At 29.9% G+C, this 18303-nt stretch overlaps 1 protein-coding gene and 1 non-coding gene across 2 annotated transcripts; both read left to right on the top strand.

Annotated features, from left to right (window-relative positions):
* Nucleotides 1-740: 740 nt before the first annotated feature.
* On the top strand, nt 741-9480 carry LOC116775280 (uncharacterized). The gene is made up of 20 exons (XM_061524719.1): nt 741-1056; nt 1147-1328; nt 1730-1808; nt 1892-2122; nt 2601-2740; nt 3340-3466; nt 3557-3665; nt 4179-4295; nt 4402-4505; nt 4815-4931; nt 5210-5335; nt 5940-6047; nt 6386-6547; nt 6831-6926; nt 7178-7284; nt 7582-7729; nt 7869-7970; nt 8331-8462; nt 8675-8813; nt 9203-9480. Exons 1-19 carry the CDS (start codon nt 910-912, stop codon nt 8810-8812), a joined length of 2472 nt encoding a protein of 823 aa, XP_061380703.1. The 5' UTR covers nt 741-909; the 3' UTR covers nt 8813; nt 9203-9480.
* Nucleotides 7447-7517, top strand: Trnag-gcc (transfer RNA glycine (anticodon GCC)). The gene has a single exon. It is a non-coding gene; the product is annotated as a tRNA-Gly (tRNA).
* Nucleotides 9481-18303: the final 8823 nt, after the last annotated feature.

Genomic DNA, 18303 nt, shown 5'->3' with positions numbered 1-18303 from the left:
TAATTCGACGATAAATTTAGGTATGTACCTAGGTAGTACAAATCGTATTCTTTTGGATTCTGTTAGTACCTGTAGGGAATTTTTGCCGCCTAAATGAGATGAGTTATTTTCTGCTAATATTGAATTAATTTATTTTCACATTGCACACTATAAATTATAATAAAATCTAAGACTTTCGCGAGTATTCATTTTAATGAAACTAGTATTTTTCGGATTACTAAGTGTATTTTATTATTTTTAAAACTTCAAACTTCCGACGTATCGGTTATTTCGTGATCAGAGGCAGAGTCTGCCTGGCAGACGAGATGTTGCTGCAAAGTAACCATTACGTCGGAAGTTTGTATTTTTGAAAATTATAAAATACGCGTAGTAATCCGAAAAATATTAGTTTCATATATATAAATTATAATTTAAAATTAATGTAGTGTATGCATGCATCTTATAAAAAATTGTAAGAGAGAGATACTATTTAACAAGTAAAAAATATAAAGAAAATTTAAGATTTAATAAAACAAGCAGTTCACGAGCATGAACAAAAAGGTTATTATCAACTATTTAAAGTTAAAGTCGTGAATACTGTATTCCAGAATAACTGGTATCGAAAAATGTTTTATCTACATTTTTTTTATTTTATCTGTAAATAAATATATTCACTTGACCAATAACAGGTTAGCATTTTGTAAATAATGCATTACAGCCAATCTTTGCAAGCTGTTATAAATTACAACAATGTCGACCAATGAAATTAATCTTCAATGAGAAACAGTTGAAGTTAAAATTTGTAGATTTGTAATTTAGACTGTTTTTTTAAATATATTAATTAATAAAACTCTTGTACGTTGTCTAATTTTATGTATTTTAATCGAGCAGTTTGCAAATAATTGACCAAAGTTTGTAAAGAGTATCATCATGATGGAGGTTGACGGTGTGGAGAGTTGGAACAATCCTATGGAAGGAGCGAAATTCGCAAATTTAAAAGCTTTTGTAAATGCTGCTCGCGAATTTGAAGCTACTCACAGTGAATCTGCAATAAATATGATGACTCGCTATTTAGGAGTGAGAAGAATCTTATAAATTATCAAAAAAAACTTGTTTTCATACTAATTGTTTTTCCATAGATTTTCATAACATGTATATTTTTTACAGTTGATAGCTTCATCATGTGACCTTACAATTTTTTCTCCCGGTCGGAGTGAGGTGTGCGCGTTTTTTAGTTCCCTTTGGAGGGTAATGTGTGATGCGAGAGGTCCTCACTGGGCAGGAGTAGCAGTACTCGCCCGGGCCGCTATAGAATCCAGTACTAGACATGCCTTAACACATACTTACAAGTAAGTCATGGAAATGAAATTAAAGAGCGAAGTTCTTTTGGCATTTCGTGGGTAAGCCACATTTTCAAAATGATATATCATGAAATTTTTAATTTTTAGCTGAAACAATTTTTTTTAATACCAACTTAGACTGTGATGAAATACTGTATTTAAATTTATTTGTGTAATTTACTTCATTGCATAGGTCCACTACAATTTGTCCAATAGTTTTTGCATGAAACTGTTACAAACATACATACATAACACCATTTTTACATAATATAAATAATACAAGAAAAAATTTGTTATTAATAATGATTTTGGTGACTGTTTATATTGTAATTATTTTTAAATGACTTATTAAATGTGATATTTGTTATGTGAACTAATTATATCTAAATTAATTATCTTCCTTTTTTCAGGTTTATGCCTATTTTGTCAAGACTTCTCTCAGACAATATTTCAAATGATAAAAAAATTAAACTTCTATCTGTGATGCAGGTATATGATATTTTAATTTATTCATTTTATACCAAAAGAATTCTCATGATAAATTTACTTATAAAATATATTAATTTGTTCAGGACATCTCATATGGTATAAAAATAAGCTGGCAAGAGTCCTATCTCACTGGACTCATGAAGCAGCTCACCGATTGGATAACGCAGCCCATGACTGAACCACAGCAGCGTGCTATTGGTCACAAATCATTGACTGTACTTGTTAATGTGTGCTATGGAAACCTCCCGGCCATTTATGCTTTAATGAGGACCGTTGATACCAAGGAGTTTGTTTTACATTTGATAAGTTTAAAGGTATTTTGTTTGTTATTTTAAATTTTCTTAAATGCTCAGTTTAAGTAGACTCAGCATATTTTGCATATTTCGGTGCCTATAAACAATTTCTAACTATAATAAAACCTTACTTTGGTCAATTCAAATGATTGTTTAAGTTTAAATCATAGAAAGAGGACTGTAAATCAGTTTTTTATCTAAAATTTTATAAAAAAAAATTCCCATCACTTAATATAATTTTTAAGTTAAGAATTAAAGCTATGTTAAAATTTGTTTAATTTTTAAAAACTAGTTGAACAATTTACGTTAAATTAAATTCGTTAATTTCTAAATGTTGTAATGTAGTGTTTGTGTGTATATTTTTGGTGTAGTGAATGTGGTTGTATGTGTGAATATTCTTAGATATTTTTAAACAATATGTGGGCTATATTTAAATCCCAATTGATATTAAGCGAAGTCCATCTTAAAAATAGTTAAGGTATAATTTGTCTTCTTTTAGGATGGTGCATATGGTGGTGTTGAAGTGTGCCGTCTATTACTCTGCCTCTCAAGCGCCACCCGCGGCGCTGCTTCTACGAGACAACCAGACGTCCACAGCTACCTATGCTGCACTATGCGGACGTTCTCTAAGGCTATAGTGTGAGTGATCTATCTATAGGTATGATTGCTGGCGCGTACCTTGGCAAGATTTTGGAGTAGTGGGGATATGTTTGCACATGAACTCTTAGTGCAACAAATAGTGGTTATTTTTGATGATTGACTATAACAAAAACTGGTTAAAATATTAAAAACAACGCGTCTAATTTAAGTGCTCGCAAGTGTACTCGGGAGCGAACATCTATGATACCTTAAAATCGCAATATGCGCGTGTATCGTCTCTTGACAAGTTACGTGCCGGCAACTTTACGAATTAATAAAATAGGTTTGTCTCTTTGTTATGTTAAAATACTAAATGTTTATGGACGTATATATGCTACTTTTATCAATCCCAATTTTTTTTTTCTGTCTGTCTATCTGTTTGTTCCAGCTAATCTCTCAAACTTGAGTGAACTGCTGCTAGCTTTATTTTTAAAGTTTTTTTTTTTATTTGCATTTATTACAGTAATCGGAAATATTCATTGATATTTTACTAAGCAACTGTACATTATTATCAAATTAATATATAAGTGATAATGGTAGTTTAAAAATTGTATATATATATATATATATATATATATATATATATATAAATTTTACAGTGAAAAGGATTCAACTCAGTTACTTCATGCGTACACATTCATTAACGACCTCTGCTCAGACAGCGGTTTAAGAAATTATGTTCTGACATACACAAAATTTAATAACTCACTTCAGGATTCATTGAATGTAAGTAAGACTTGTCTAAAAAGATATTGCCCTAATTTAAAGCATGTAATTTTTGAGTTAATTTTAATATGATGATATTGTCTCTTCCAGAACATTGAAGGACTGTGTAAAATGTCTCCGGATGATATGGGCGAATCCGAGAACTGTACTAACTGTTTGTGCAATGTGCTGAAATTTCTCACGGTTTTAGTAAATTTAGGTAAACACAGATTTTTATATATTTATATATTTCTTTTGATTAATATAAAAATATAGCGTCTGTGGTGGAGTATCACAACGAATGTGCATTTCTCTCTAATGCCATTATTTTATATCTGTATATGAATATGTTGTTTTCCAGAAAAATAAATAAAATAAAGTAAACATAAGATTTTTTCATATTATCAGTTTGGATTTTTTACTTTAAATCAATGGTATTTTATATTAAATTTAAATAATTTCCAATTACAGGTTAGACATGCAATACTTAATTTTATTTTTAATCATATTTTAATTCTCTAATACAACATTTATTGTTATAACATCTTAGGGACTATACAGACATACATGTAATCTTTAATTATTTTAGTAAATTAATTACTTGTATGTGTGTAAGTTTTAAACTATATTACTTGACTAATCGGTATATTTAATTGAAGACATGTTGTTTATTATTTTTTTAATATTAAAGTAATCAAGCATTAGATGAGTAATTCATTGATCAATGTTTCAGATATATATTCGCTGAGAAGCTTCCACAGTCAGCTGGTGTGTCTGTGTATGAAATCGTCTCGCATTTGTCTGCCGGAGTCTTTAGAGCTTTTCGCTGCAATTGTTTCGGTATATAAAGGTTGGGTAGATTTTTCATACATTTATTTTTTTCTTATTTATATATATATATATATATATCGTTTGCGAATTCTGTTAATTTATCACCTTTTAATATTTGTTTACAGACGAGGGTGCCCTTCCAAGGGAATTGATAACAGTGATAAATGATGGATTACCAGCTCTATTGGTGCCACCGGCCTTGGAGCCGGGGAAAGCTGGCTTACAATGGGTAAGATGGTGATATACAATATGTTACAGCTTTATACAGTAGGCTGTTTTGTTTCACACAATTCATGCTATGTACAAACTTATTCCGTTAATTATATAAACTTCTAAGTATATAAAAAATTTCCCTGTCTAATATTTTCATTCTTTGTTATATATATATATATATATATATATATATATATATATATATATATATATATAATTTTTATAATTATTTGATAAGAAAATTTTATATGAAATTAAAGTAAAAATATTGATTTAATTTCACGATTATATATTTCGTAAGCTTCATAATTTATTTATTTTCCAGTTACAAGTAGTTGGAGTGTTATGCGAAATGAGTGAAACCCAAGAGCGGGTCTTGCAGGAAGTAACTCCTGACGCGTTCGAGGACACCCTGTATAGCGTGTTACAATATACATCACAGGTAATTACATTAATGATTTTAGCTGAATGTACTCTGATATAATCATAATTCCCAATAAATACTTAAGATGTAGCAATATTCTCTTTCAATCTTCCCCAAGATTCTTTACAGATTGCTTAGCTATCAAAATGAATATGAAAGTTATAGTTAAAGATTCTTTTGCCGATCCAAGTTTATCATCATATATAGAAATCGTCTCTTAAACAGTTATTTGTATGTAATAAGGAATTGTGTTTTAATGTTTGTATAGACCTAATATATTATCTTATTTATTTCAGAACGGTCCGGTGGGTAACGAGACGGCCCAGCAGTGCGTGGTGGTGGCTTGTCGCGGCGGGTTGTGTCTGGCGCCGCTGCACACACATTGGGAGGCCGCGTTCAACAGGATGCTCGCACACCACCAGGTGATTGTGTTTAGATATGTTGTGCATGTGTGTGTGCGTATGTGTGTGCTCATGCCCATTGATGGGCCCCATATTAACATCGGTTGATAGCCTTGTATTATAGTAATAGTGTTTCAGAAATGTTCAAAAGTATGGTATGATACTTTTTAATTAATTTTCATAGTAAGCATTGAATTGGTGATCACAAAGAAAAATTCTAAACCAAATCAATGCAGCTCCTCGACCGTCAGGGTCTTATCAAACTAGTTACTATTCAAATACTACTATAACCGCTACACAACTACTTGCGCTACTATAGCTGTTCAAATAGTAATAAGTGGGTCATGTTCTATTGAAATGACTAATATATGAATAATAGTTTTATATTTTCCTCTTAATTTAAATATCATCCGTATAATAACATTTTACCTACACAGGTCTTATAACGCCAGGGGCCCATATCATTGGTAGTTTGTCCATATAAATTTGTAGTAAGATCTATTTAAATACTCATACATAATGACTTATAAACAAGACGTAAATTACATAGATATACAATAAAAAAAAATATTAAAAAAGTATATATATTTTACGTACTAAGTAATTATATTCTTTAATTACACAGGTCCGTAAGTTGTTAAGCGCTGGTCTGACAAGCGGTAGCGGTCCGCGTCGCAGACAGATCTTACAACTGATCAAACATCACTATTTTCCATCTGAACATATGAATCAGGTAATAAAATGTAATATATTAAATTTTTCAAGCAAAATGCCTAAGAGATTTTTTTATTTTTTTAACATTTGAACACTACAAAAAAATTATGATTACCTAAAAATGTTGCATTTCTAAGTCAAGATAATTTTAACTGCCATTAGTACACAATTAATTTAACTAAGATACTGTCGTATCCTATTAATTGTGAATTTGCTGCTGTGAAGTAGATATTAGTTTCTTTCAAATGCTTAGAACTTCATTGGCGTTATTCTTATAAAAAAATAAAAAAAAATGTGAACCAGTCCACTAGTTCTAATAAAATTAGTTTTTTTTAGTATATTATATGTATCTTTCAGATATTCGGTGATAATCTTCAAAATGTATCAGACATCAGTGTGGAAAGTGTGTCGCCTCGTGAGGAACTTGATAGTGTATGGTCGGACAGACTCACACCAGCCCAAGAGAGAGCTATCGATGAGCTCATCAACGTGATGAGGGAGTCTCTAGTCAGCGGGAAGGTAATGCAGTTAGTGAATGTATGATAAGACATTTCATACAATTATTTAAGCTATATTTTAAATATAATTTGAGCTGTCTGTGCTGACTCCAAATATAGAATTGTAATGACGGCAGGAAATTTTGCTTTAGACTTGCAATGATATGGATATCAATGTGTTTATTAAAGAAAGGACAAGCTAATATGAAGATCTTTGTTTTGTTTTTAAACTGATACATTCTATATTTTTTAATAAAAATAAATTTTAAAAAAGTAAACGCAATACATGAGATAATGTATTTCAGATTAATGACATAGCTACATCAAGTGTAATGGAACTCTACGGATACAAGATGACTTGCTTAGAACAGAGGTTGCATTCACATTCCCTAGCGTTACAGGTAATAAATTTGTTTAGAATATTTTTTATAATCTAGCTGGTTATTTTTTGGCATTATGAACAATTTTTTTTTTCTTAAATATGATTATGCTAAACGATCTGAATAGTTCAGATATATAACATAAAATTCACATATATAGCTTGTCACTTGAAAATAGAAAACTTAGGAAGCAGTGAAAATTTTTGGGCACTATATACTGGTTTTTTCACTAAATATATGGGATTTGTTGAATTGTGTCGATTTATTTTCAGGGAGCCACAGAGCATATGGCGTCATTGCAACATGCGCTTGCATTGTTACAAGCAACGAATACATCACAGCAGGATGTACTATACACTACACAGATGCAAAACGAAAAGTATGATGATGAAATTATTTCATATGTTAAATTTGTAGTTCGTTTGACGTTAAAAATATGTTTAATTTATGAATGCTTAAACATATTAGTATAGTTTTGAAACAATGTCTGTTGTAATAAGTATTTGTATACTATGCTATATTTTTTGTGTTTGTTACATCAGCATCGGTGGTTCAGTGGTAGAATGCTCGCCTGCCACGCGGGCGGCCCGGGTTCGATTCCCGGCCGATGCATTCACTTTTTTATATTTAATTCTACTAAATTTACATGTTTTTAATTTTTTATATATATTTTTAGACATAAAAAAGTAATAGAGGATCTTCACAAGCAATTAGAAGACGCTGAAACAACAGTACGTGGATACCGAGCGAAGTTGGCCGCCGAGAGATTGGACAAAGAAAATCAAAAAGAGCACTTACAGAAAGAGTTGCGAGCCCAAATAGTTGTTAGTTGTTCATATTCATTTATTTTATTATAACACAAAATGTTCACATTTATTTAAACTACTTTCAATAGAAGCAAGTATCCTTCAGTTCCATATACCGACAACAGATGGCGCTGATAAAAAAATTGTTTATTTTCAGACCATAGAAAATGAAATGAAAGTACGCGAAAGAGAACTAGAAGAGCGTTTGAAGCAACAGGAAGCGGATAATAGAACATTACAAAAGAAATTGGAACAACAGGTAATATGCTAATTACGAACTTAATATAATATGTTATTATACTGATTTCTAATAGAATTACATTGATTTAAGAAATATTTTTATTAAACATGCCTTATAGTGATAACATGTTGGGATACGAAACTGAGTTTTTTTAAATACTATTCGTTTTTCATTATTGACGTTACGATTCGTTCACAGCTAACGTGATCACGGGCTAACAAGAGGAAAATATCTCAGGATGTTTAAATATATACACGCGGAAACTTTAGATATCATTTAGTTGGGAATCTTTAATGTTTCATACTGATGCGTTCAGTACCCTACAAGTATAGATATATTATAATAAATAAATATATAAATTTTTTAATATCTTTATAGTCAAACAAGAACAACGAGCTGGCCGGAGTGTTGATAAAGTTCGAGGAAAGAGTTAAACAGCGCGACAAGAAGTTGGAAGAAGCGGCCGCCGCTGACACCGCGCTCAGGAAGGAAATAGAACAAAGGGAGAATGTGAGGATCACTTATATTATTCAAAATACTACGGTGTCACAGATGTAATAAAGACACATAGGTGTAGAAAAAACCTCTTCAATCGCTTGATTAACGTAAAATAATTGAAACTTGCTTAATTTCTATATTTTTCCACAGACTATAAATACTTTAAGAAAAAATCGGTAACGTATTTATACGAATTATATATAACAAAAATTATGTTTCCACAGACTATAAAACAATTAGAGAAAACAGTAGTGGAGCGAGAAAACAGATTGTTCCAAGTGACGTCACAGCTGGAAGAAATGAAACGAGTCCAGGAGATGGTTGCTAAGCTCATGAGCAAAAGCGCGTCTACTGCCAGCTAGCGTAAATATATGGCTGATTAGTAATGACAGAAATGATTCAATGATGAGGGACATTGATGTGTCTGAGATCTAAGATTTTCGCGAGTATTCATTTAAATAAAACTAGTATTATTCGGATTTACTACGCGGATTTTATTATTTAAAAACTACATAATCCCGACGTTTCGGTTACTTTGCAGCAACCGTGATCACGCCTCGTCTGTCCGTGATCACGGTTACTGCAAAGTAACCGAAACGTCGGCATTATGTAGTTTTTAAATAATAAAATCCGCGTAGTAAATCCGAATAATACTAGTTTTATTTACATTGATGTGTCGTTAGAAGAAGATTTTAAGATGCAATTATAATCACAGATTCTGTATATAATCTAACTAATTGCTTTATTTTCAGATTAAAAGCGGCATTGGACAAGATATATATATATAAATATTATACAACAAACATTATAACATCACAGAAGAAAATCATTTTATTATAGCATGGAATGATTGTCTTTTTTTGAGATCGAAAATTATAAAAAAAATTCCTATAACAAGCATGTGTTACTAATTGAGCTGAACATTTTTTTTAGATACTTTTAATATATTCATATCGTGTATATGAAGTGATGGAATTATGATGATGAATAAATTTATTATAATGACTGACAATAAATAATTATATTTTTACATTTGTTTCTATATATTTTAACCCTGTACTAACTAGTTATATACGGCTCGCTCTTAGATCTTACAGTTCCTTGCGAAACCAACATCCCCAAAGACCATGACATCAAGGTCAGTAGATATTACGAGCTCACTAACGAAATCACTAGGAATAGGTTCGTTGCAAATTTGTACGCGGTAGTAGTGGGAGCGAGAGGTATAACGGCTAAATCTCTACAACCTGCTAAAAGACTTGGGCCTGTCAAGAACTAATGTCAATTCATTCTTGGAACGTGCGTCGAAGACAGCCCTAGTAGGTTCGTTTCAAATTTGGTTAGGTAGAGAGAGCAGCTGGACGGTGGAGGTGAGCGTTTAACGCGCGTTAGCTAGGGGCCCCTTAAACCTACACCCGGGTCGCAAGTCCCAGGCACTGTTGAAGCTCTCTCTGTAACGCGATGGATCCCGTACCTGAACGATGAATCCATGGAATGCTGAGAGGTTTTCGTCTTAAGAAGTTTTCCCGATCTGTAATATCATGTACCTACATATATATACATGATATTAATGCATGAAACATAACCAGCCGCCATGTTGGATTACGAATGACGTCACTAACTTAACCATGCCTTGTAATCCAAAGAAAAAACATTTTTACTATCTAATATAACGTCTCAAGTGTAATAAGGCACTGTCATCCACTTTGAACTTGTATACATAATTTCAGTTCAATGGTTTGAGGACATTCGCTGCAAACTTAAAGTTGCAAGATTTCACCTGTATAATTTGCGTACTACTACAATACATTGCAAATTAAATTAAGGCAAAAAATCCCGTCCCGTGTCCCTGGACACGAAAAAAATAAATAATTCTATGGAATGGTTTGGTCTTAAACTATGGTTTGCTCTTAACCTATTTAAAAAAATAAATAATAAAACACTCAATTCTATGGTATGGTTTGTTCGTAACCTGCTTTTTAAGCGGTAACTGTATTATTTTTTCTTATACCCGGGTATAATCTGATACCAAGGAATAAAATTTTTGAGAAAAACAAAAACATTTATCTTGTTGTTATTTCATTTTATAAATTGAAATATTTTAATAAGTATTGTTAAAATACAGTAGGTTGAACAGTGTTGTTGCTATAACTTTAACTGAAGAGATTTATTACTTGTTTATGAATTGTTGTAAAATAAAAAATGAATAATTACTCTATTAGAAAATAAAATCGCAGACAGTATTATTTAATAAATTTTATAGGAACTTAAATAGTTAAGTTCAGTTTTTTTTATTGTTAAAAATAAAACAATTGTAACTTGTTTTTTTTTATGGTAACACAGATGTTAATGATTATTGCGTTTATATATTTTGATATTATACAAAGAAATAAAATATTATTTATTTATAATATCGTATGTAACAGTGAATGAGAGCTATTTCATGGAAATCAAGACATTCTTTCACTGTCTAACAATTATTATATATTTATATATGTAATGCATTATCGGAACTCGGAAGTGATTTCTGTGACGCTTGAAAGGTGTGTCCTTTCGTTTGTTTGATACATTAATAGATTATGGGTTAATAGATTATGGGTTTTATATGCAATTTTCATTTAATAAGATTTTGGAATATCATACTTATTTATTGTTTATTTTTATATGTATGAGAAAATTAATGGAAATTTATTATTTTAATATTAGGTACGTTGATTTGAGTGTATTTTAAATAGAACATCTGTCGTAATATGAAATAGAACAAGTAAAATGGCCGTCTATTTGGAATGACAATATAAATTAAAATAACTTGGCCCACAATCATCTTTTAATGAACATAATTTGGCTTCTATAGATTCTATGGATATAAATTCTAAACATACATAAAATTAAAGAAAAAAATTATCCAGAATTCCATTCTGTATACAAGATATTATTTATTCTGTTTGTCTTAATAATTATAAAAATCTTCTTGTATTTTCAACTTAAACGTTCCATTAATGAACTCAAGAGCAAATTAACTTTGGAGTGACGACAATTTTCTTCCTTTGCATTAAAACAATTAGTAGAAATAAAAGTCTCTATTGAGAATAAAAGCACTCTAAAATAAGTGAAAGTAATCAAAAGTTACGTTAAAAAAAAAGTGAAATTATTTCCCTTTTATTTAAAATCGTTGTCTTAGAAATATTATGCTCATTGAAATAATGTACAAAAATAACAACTTATACATTGCTGTAATTTTGAAAAGGCTTTCTAGTCTGACACAAAACAATTGCTCGTGCTCGAGAGCGTTGAAAAGTACGAGATGTATTGTTTGAAAATCAAACAAAAGTCATTTTAGTTGAGACTAGCGGAACGTTTTTATTAAAATGTCAAAGGGTTAAAAAACTATAAATATATAAAATATACTTATAGGTCTGACGGACGGTGAAGGAAAACATCTTGAGGAAACCTGGTCTTATAATTTCGAATTATAAGATTGAAATCGCCAACCCATCTTGAGCAAGCGTGGCGATTAATGCTCTAGCCTTCTCCATGTGAGAAGAGGCCTTTGCTCAGCAGTGGGCTTCGATAGGCTGATGATGATGATGATGATGATAGGTCTAAAATATCGTTATACTGTAATTAGTGCATTCAAAATCTTTAGTATATTTTGAATGTTACAGTATCATTGTCATTCGTGAATATCAAACAAATTATTTTTATAACATTTCTTAAAATATATTTTTATTGATTGATTTTTCTATATATTATTTAGGTCATTCAAATAGAAAATTTTGAAATGTGGGCTTGGTGGACCATCGGATTTATAATATTGACTCCAACGTTTTTAAATAACTAAGAGGTAACTGGACTATGAAGAGCAACGCTCATCTTAGTAAAGCTTTAGTCGTTTTTGAATTGGCTCCTAATAAGGTACTATCTAAGGATGGTAGAGTATTTAAATGAAACTAATATATTTTCGGATACACTACGCGGATTTTATTATTTTAAAACTACATAATCCCGATGTTTCGGTTAAATTTCAGCAACTGTTTATAGTCCAACCGGCGTATTTTGTTGGCGATATCCAGGCCGTACTAGTTCACATAATGAGATCTAAGACTTTCGCGAGTTTTATTCATTTAAATGAAACTAATATATTTCGGATATACTACGCGGATTTAATTATTTTAAAACTACATAATCCCAACGTTTCGGTTACTTTTCAGCAACATGGTAGATGATGGTAGAGTATATTGAAAGGAATTGTGTACAAAACACAAGTAAAATAGCTTTTTATTCTCCTAGGTTCTTTATTTGAGGTAATTAGTTAGAAGTTTAGGTCTTTACTAAGCATTTTTCTTTTTTATTGAAATCCTTTGCTTCCTGAAAAAGTGAAGAGGATGGCCTGTCGCAATTTAAAATAAAACCTGTGTTTGTAAACAACTGTGTCCTCATCCTCCTGCAGATATATCCGTCGGTTAGAATATCCGCTGCTTTTAATATAATTACAATTTATGACATACGTATATATAAATAAAATTTCATATTTCTTTGAGTAAAAAAATTCACACAATTTAATTGTTAGAAGTTGTAAATTTTATTGTCAAGTTTTCATTTTTACGAAGATTAATTAATAAACAGCTTACGTTGACATTGACAAATTATACTGAATCACTACTGGAGGCCATATATAAATCTTCATAGACCGTATATAATAAAAGATGGAATGATGAAAGTAGTTACGTGTCGCTAGAATTGTAAGGTCTCCTTATTCACGTACGTTAAGTCGTTGACGATAGATATGTCATATAACCTACGATATAACTAGTTTGACGGTTAGTTAATAAAACATTTAACTCAAATAAATCATTTAAAATGTATACTAAATAATTATAATATTTATAAAGAACACAAACGCCAAAAACGTAAATAGTTTATTATATACAATTTTACCTCTGTAAAACTTCTTTTATATTTATCTGTTGGATTATGGTAAGAATTAGAAGTTAGTAAACCATGAATAAGAATTTATTTAAGATAATGTTTCCAAGATGTGATTGTAGGATCGTAAATCATGTCTTATTCGAATGTCTAAGTAGCTACGCGTTGTTAAAAAGTGTATTTTTTTTATGACAAAGAGGGCAAACGAGCAGACGGTCTACCTGACGGAAGTAGGCTCGTCGCCCATGGACATTCGTAAAAGTATTTTCTGTATCACTGAGATTTATAATATTTTTAGTCGTTTATAAAAAATCGTCTATTTTAATAAATTTTCCATTAAGTCACTTAAATGCTTATGTCATGTAATTGCTTCATAGATTATGCATTTTAACGAGGCCGAATGTTGGCTTTTAGAGTTTTTAATATAGAAAAAATAAACAAGACTACAGTTACCTATCTGTACCTTGTATTGAGTTTTAACATGAGAATTTGTTGTTGTGTTTATTTTCAATAAATTAAGGGTCCGAAATTTAAAATAAGTTTCATATTTTATCAGTATTATTTTTCAAGCGTAATACCATTGTTTCATTGCCTATTTTATTACAACTAAAAGTTCCATGTTTACACTTATTATTGCCATACAGGATTTATATATAGTGTTCCCATACCACTTTCCTTTTATTTAAATTCGGGACAATCAAGTATTAAGAATTCAACAAAATAGAAGAAATTTCTGATAATTATTGTTCTGTTAAATTTGGTGTATAAAAATAATATTTTAAGGGGAATGAAAGCGAATAATTGTTTACTTCAGACGGAAAGAGATTAAAAGGTGGAAAATACTACAAGTGTATCAACTAAGCAACATTTATAGGTCAACTGGATTTTTTTTCAAACTTCTAACTATATTTGCGTTATTCAGGTGTAAAGAAACAAGACGTGTTTCAAGCGCATCTCATTATTCAGGTGTAAAAATACAAAACGTGTCCTCAAGCGTATCTCATTTTATTACTTCACGTCTTAAATACCCGTGAAACAGTTCAAAACCCCATATGTTCAAGTTTAATTGTAATCTTTCAGCTCTGAAACTTGAAACTTAACTAACTTCATAGAATAAATCTTAACGGTGTATAAAAGTATTTCAGTATATTTACATGTGCTCAAATTTTTACGATAGCAAATACATTAGGTGTATTCGATAGTAAATTTTCTATTTTATAAACAGTCTACGATATGAGCAACTTTAAGATGATTGCTAGGACGCATCATGAATACCTGTATCCTTACCATAGGTTTGAACATTGAAACTACATACGGAGAGTTTTCAGGTTTTCAATGATAAATCAACATTTTTTCCCCCACTTTTAGCATTATGATTAACCTATGGTAAGGTATTGTATGTAATTTTTTAGCTTTGTACGATACGAAATTTGTATTTCCTACGTATAGTACATTCCTTTTTTACTTTTACATTTTGAATTAAAATATCATTGAATTTATTGAAAGAAATTACATAGATCTTTTATATATTCTTATTATATGAATAGTGAAATATAAGGAAGAAAAACCTAGTATTCTCAATTCTGAAATCTTAACAGAGGCGGTAAATTCAGTTATGAAACTTTCACAGAAACATTAGCAGATGTTAATTTTAATTTATAACTTCTTTACCGGGAAACTTCTTTTCAACAAAAGTTATCTTAATGTATGATATTATATGAAATTCGTTTTTGTTTTTAAGATCTTTAAAATTTTAATGACATTTGTATTTAAAGATTTGTTTTGTATTAAATGTAAATCAAGGCAATTACAAGGTATCTGTCCCGTAGTTAAGTATACGGTAATATCATAAGTACTAACTGATGTATAGGTAGATATACAGAGGCACATCGTTTGGAATTTTATACTTTATCACCTTTTCTTTTTATATGAAGTTCTTTTTTTACACTAAATAATAATTAAAAAAAGTATTTTCGGTTAATGTTACGTGTATCGCTAAAATCTAGAATAATCTAAGTAGCAGTAATAAGTTAGATGAAAGGCTCGAACTTGAAAAGAGCCTATGAAAAAAGGAATGAAAGACAGAATTCAGGACTTGGTAATTTATATCAATAAACCAGGATATTTATTGGTATTTACTTACTTTAACAGATTACTTCTTTGGAATTGAAATGACATTTATTCAAATTTCTTTCGAAAAGTGCTTTATATAATACCTACCATTTCATATATATATATATATATATATATATATATATATATATATATAACTTTTAACATATTAAACAATGTGACATAAATTACATATCATAAACTGTAGCCTCTGCACTGATGTTATAGTCCTTGATCTGATGCTGGTCACCTCCTGAGGTATGGAGGAAGTTGTTGGTGTTAACCTCTAAAGTTGACCACTATTATCAGGCACACTGTATAAATTTTCAGTCAAACTCAGTGGTAACATAACATAACATACAATGACGTGTCTTTTGGGTCACCTTATAACTTACTTATATTAAAATTGCACAATAATATTTGACAGATCTTGCAAAAGATTAATGATTCTAATAGTGTTTGTAAATGAGAATACATAATACATTGGATTCATTAGAAAAAGATCTATAACAAGGAACTTGAGTTTGGAGGATGCTTCAACATAATGAGACAGTTCTAATTCATGAGTAAATTATTTAACGGACTCTGTTACTATTGAAAACATTTATTAAAGACTTAAAAATGTTCTGTACATATAAATAAAAATGGGTCAGGGTTTAAGTGCCATTAACACATTTACAGTGATTTATTTATGTGATTACTACTCAGAAGATTTTTTATCTGAAACAGAAAGGATCGTATACAATTTTATTTCTGAAACCTTCCAGAAAACATTGTGTTTAAAATATAAGGTGATTGAATCTTTCCGTGAATTAAAAAACATAATGAATTCTTTAAAAACATCACATTTAAACAACAATAAATTGTTGTTGATAATAATTTAGAAATTTGAATCTTGAATGTATAGTTCACAATGGCGTAGAAACCTTTGACAAACAACCAAGTTGACGCCGGAGTAGCGGATGTTTCCTTATCGTTAGTGTATTGTATAGAAAGTTTATATACGAAGTAAGGTAGCATTAATGAACTTTGTTTGGAATAGAGAGGGTTTACATAATATACCTACATATATAACTCTCTGTGATTGTTTAAAAATTATTTTAGTCCTAATTATTATAACTATTTATTGTAAACATTTGTATAACAAGAGTTGCTAGCAATAAAAATTCATAAGTACAGTATTATAAGAAAGAAAAACGTCAGTGTGAAATCTCACTAATGCTTGCAATAAACACTTTAAAAAGTTTTTTAACACGTTATTAGCCATCAAGATACATTTAGAGAGAAACATTATGAAAATTTTATAATAATAGTAGACAAAAAATATTACATTGTGTATTATGTATCGTAACCACAATATCAAGTTTCAGTGTAATGGAACATTTATTTCAATATATAATTAAAAAATCCTATTATTGCAATAATAAACAAACGAATATCTGTTAAATGTGTCAAAAACTTCAAGAAGGAATAAATTTAATGTTTTCTGCTGTCAATAATCATAACGAATGAAATTGGTAAAAAGTTATTCTGCAATGAATTTTTTTTTCGAGATTAAAAAAAACAAATATTACAATCTTACTGGCAGTTTAAATGATAATCGTTATAACGTGGAATTATTAAAGGGTGTTGCTAGTATAAGCGGAGCACGTAATTTTTCAAGAAAACATCTCTTAAAAGAGGTTCTAGCTGTCATTGTGTTTATCAATAATAAATAATACTTAACCTATCAAATTAGTTATTATTTTTTCACATTACCGCTCGGAGTTTTCGTTTCTGACATCTGTCAATTCGGTATGTACAGTTTTAAATAATTAACGGACTTGACTTTGGGCGAGGATTTTGGTCTGTTGTGGAGAGTGGAGTTTGAGTCGGAAAATTCAATTAAATACTTTGTACGCTTCCCTCAGTTATATTTTTTGGTTTGTTGTATTGCCCATGTGTTAGTAAATTGGACCTAGTGTAGTAGTGTAGTGTATACTAGTGGCGTTGAAAAAATATAACTAGTCTTCTTTAAGAAATAATGAATATTAATAAATAATGACCTTTATTCCATACTACAAACTCCGTGTTTTCTCCACATAGTACTTAGGATTATAAGTCGTCCAACAAATAAAAACGTTGACATTGGCAAAATATTCCACAATTCCAATGCGAATGAAGCCGTAGCATTTAAAAAAAATTAACGCTAGTAATATTTTGTAACATTATATATTTATTCAGTACATAAACATTTTATTTTTTATAAAAAAATCAATATTTTTATTGATTTTTTTTATAAATAATATTATGTAAATAGTATTATGTAAATAGAGTATTTTTTTTAAAACAGCGGCATCAGCATGTTTGATTGTAAACTAAAAAACAATCAAACGTGTAACACATTTGATTGTTTTTAAGTTTATATGAGTGTTTATAAAAAAATATTTTAAATTATATCTGCATATAATGTAAAAATAAATCTAGATATTTTTTTTTTAGTTTACGGAACTGATAAATCCCGATTTTCAATGAATTAGCACTACGGTTTGACAGATCAGAAAAAAAAAAGTTTAGCGCCTTGTGATTTGAATAAAAATATATTTTATTATTTCTGAATGATAAACGTCTACAGGAGAAGTTATTCTTTTTCATCTAGTTTTAATATAATCTTTATGCTGAAAATAGTTAACAAATTTCATAGTTGTCTTTTTGTCAATTCAGAAATAAATAGAGTATCAGAACTAAATTACGATACGATACGATTACGACACGATACGATTACGATACGATACCGTACAAGGGAGCCAACAAAAAAATACTCACTGGAAATAAT

The sequence above is a fragment of the Danaus plexippus genome, chromosome 25 (genome assembly GCF_018135715.1).
Source record: "Danaus plexippus chromosome 25, MEX_DaPlex, whole genome shotgun sequence".
In the NCBI taxonomy this organism is placed as follows: Eukaryota; Metazoa; Arthropoda; class Insecta; order Lepidoptera; family Nymphalidae; genus Danaus; species Danaus plexippus.
This window is presented reverse-complemented; position numbering and strand designations above follow the sequence as displayed.

What these genes read in the sequence shown, in the direction of transcription:
- LOC116775280 (XM_061524719.1), top strand. Translation starts at nt 910, where the DNA reads ATGATGGAGGTTGACGGTGTGGAGAGTTGGAACAATCCTATGGAAGGA. An exon ending in AACTTCTATCTGTGATGCAG is followed by an intron (nt 1,809 to 1,891) that starts GTATATGATATT and finishes TAATTTGTTCAG; the next exon opens with GACATCTCATATGGTATAAA. An exon ending in AGTCTCTAGTCAGCGGGAAG is followed by an intron (nt 6,548 to 6,830) that starts GTAATGCAGTTA and finishes AATGTATTTCAG; the next exon opens with ATTAATGACATAGCTACATC.